General features: G+C 35.7%; 1 protein-coding gene across 1 annotated transcript in view; it reads right to left on the bottom strand.

Moving 5' to 3' along the window:
- LOC102829196 (chromosome unknown open reading frame, human C14orf105) overlaps positions 1 to 2,468 on the bottom strand; it is a 61,838-nt gene that overhangs the window by 46,244 nt on the left and 13,126 nt on the right. Inside the window, exon 2 of the mRNA XM_006864607.1 lies at positions 210 to 292. Coding sequence (XP_006864669.1) covers positions 210 to 292 — 83 coding nt within the window. The remainder of the gene's footprint in view (positions 1 to 209; positions 293 to 2,468) is intronic.

Raw genomic sequence — 2,468 nt, 5'->3', positions numbered from 1 at the left:
GAAGCCCTATAAAGGGTCACCATGAATCAAAACCAATTTGACAACACACCACCACCACCATTATCTTTGCCCTGGACAGCATTCACTTTAGTATTGTTCTAATTAACATTTTCATCATTATCAATATCCCTCTTTTATGATTATAGTTAAAAAGGGATGTTACCATTTATCCAAGAAATTCTTTATGAAGTCTTTTAAATTCATCTTACTTGAAGTCTTCTGGGTGGATGCCTTTTAATAATACTTGTCTCTCCCTTTTCCAGTGGGATGTCAAAATACATGGCCCTGGGTACTTGAAGGATTGGGGAGGAAAAATAACAAATGATTAAAAACAATTTACTAGTCAATTAAGCTGACCATTTATTATTTGATCTCAGATTTGATCAGTTATTTAGTTTGAGTTCTAACCTATAGGCTTAATGTGGGGATGACACACATTAAAGCAGGAACCCAACATGAAATACACATAATAAATGATTAACTGGGACACAGGATTTAGTTTCGGCTTTCTTCATTTCATTCCCAAATTGATACTTAAAGGAAAACTCTGTAGAACTTATAATGTATCGACTACAAATGTTATTCAAATAAAACATTTGGCCTGTAAATAGAAACTAGTGAGATTTATTTTCATTCCATAAAATTGTCCAAAACTAAATAAAGGAAATCAGAAAAAAATATAGCTTTAAGACATGAACATAATTCCTTTTCAGATGAAATATGTAGCTAGACACATAATTTAATTATAGAGAAGTGATAAGTGTGCAATGGAAGTAGAAAATGCTTAGCAGATGTCCTGTCCATTATAAAAGAATACCCCCTCATGCAGTTGGCACTATAATACAACGTATCAATCTGTATTCTTGTCTGGTGAAACAGGCAGGGCTATAGAGTTAAGCCTCTCTTAGAAAACAATAAGGCTCAATAGAATCACTAAAATTTTATTGTTTAGCTTCATTATCCTAGATGCTTGGAATTGCTAGTATGAGCAACAGGACATGAACACAGTTCTGAGTTTTCCCTTTGAGCAATCTGGAAGCATTCTGATTTCTAGGTTATTGGGTATATTATCCTTCAGTCTAACTTTGCACTTAAAATATGAAATCCCTTGGTAATTTTGAGTCTCAGTCCTGAAGCCATTTGAATGATCACTTTAAGGACTTCTTTCTCTATTTCTTACTTGTAACCAGACATCTTGAGGAATTAAGTCACTGGGCCTGCGAGTTCAGGGCCATATTCTTAGGGGCGATCAAAACAATTAGCACAACATAGTCCACAAAGAAATTGTTCAACATCCTAATTTGGTGAGTAGTAACTGGGATCTTAAAAGCTAATAAATGACCATAGCGTAGTGGTTACAAGTTGGGCTACTAACCTCAAGGTCACTGGTTCGAAACTACCAGTGGTTCCACAGGTGAAAGATAAGGCTTTCTGCTCCTATAAAGATTTACAGCCTTGGAAACCCTATACAGGGTCGCTATGGGTTGAAACTGACTTGACAGCACTTAACAACAACAATAGGGTACAACTAATGGTTTCTTGGTGTCTGGAGCAAAGACTCATGAAAACATTTAGTCCTAAGGACTAAGGCCCTCCATGACTCTGAGACAGAAGAACTAGATAGTGCACTACCCACCAGTTTGAAAAGGATCATATTAGAAGGTTCCGGATAGAGTGGGTGAAAAATGTGGAACAAAATTCAAAATCATAAAAAAGTTCAGGCTGGATAGAGACTGGTGGAACTCCCAAGACTATGACGCTTAGTCACCTTTCAGGTCTGGAACTTGAAATAACCCTGTGACTCAATTTATAGCCAAACACTGGACATGTATGTAAGGTGACCAATAGCACCAGGAAAATGTGCACTTCTTAGAACAATTGAGATCAAGAGGGCAGCGATTGTCCAAGGGCAAAATTCAGAGGTCAGGAAGGGTTAGAAGAGAGGGAGGAATGGAAATGGGAACCATGGAGTAGACGTGGGATAGTGATACTACATTGTAAGGACTGCAGTCAACGACATGAAACAAAAAAATGTATGAGTTATTATAAATAGAAATGAAAGGAATTTGTAAAAACCAGACCAGCTTTGCAAAAAATACTAAAGGGAGTCCTTTGGACTAAACCAACAACAACAGACAACAACCTGAGATTGATATACATAGCAACACCTCCCAGAATTCAATCCAAATATAGAAGTATCCAAAATAAAACAAATTTACATGACCTTAAATAGAGAATCTGAGATAACAACACAAAAAGAGGGAAACATATAGTTACAGAACTTCCAAATGGCAAGGAAGTCAAGAAGATTTCAAGATAAAACAGACTATTTTAAACTAGGGAATAAATTAATAAAATACAGTATAACCACAAATAAAATTAATACACCTTTACATCAGATCAAGAAAAGGGAAAACTATGAAAATTTTTATAAACATTAAAACAACAGCAGTGAAGAAATTGACAAG

The sequence above is a fragment of the Chrysochloris asiatica genome, unplaced genomic scaffold (genome assembly GCF_000296735.1).
Source record: "Chrysochloris asiatica unplaced genomic scaffold, ChrAsi1.0 scaffold00067, whole genome shotgun sequence".
NCBI classification, from domain to species: domain Eukaryota; kingdom Metazoa; phylum Chordata; class Mammalia; order Afrosoricida; family Chrysochloridae; genus Chrysochloris; species Chrysochloris asiatica.
This window is presented reverse-complemented; position numbering and strand designations above follow the sequence as displayed.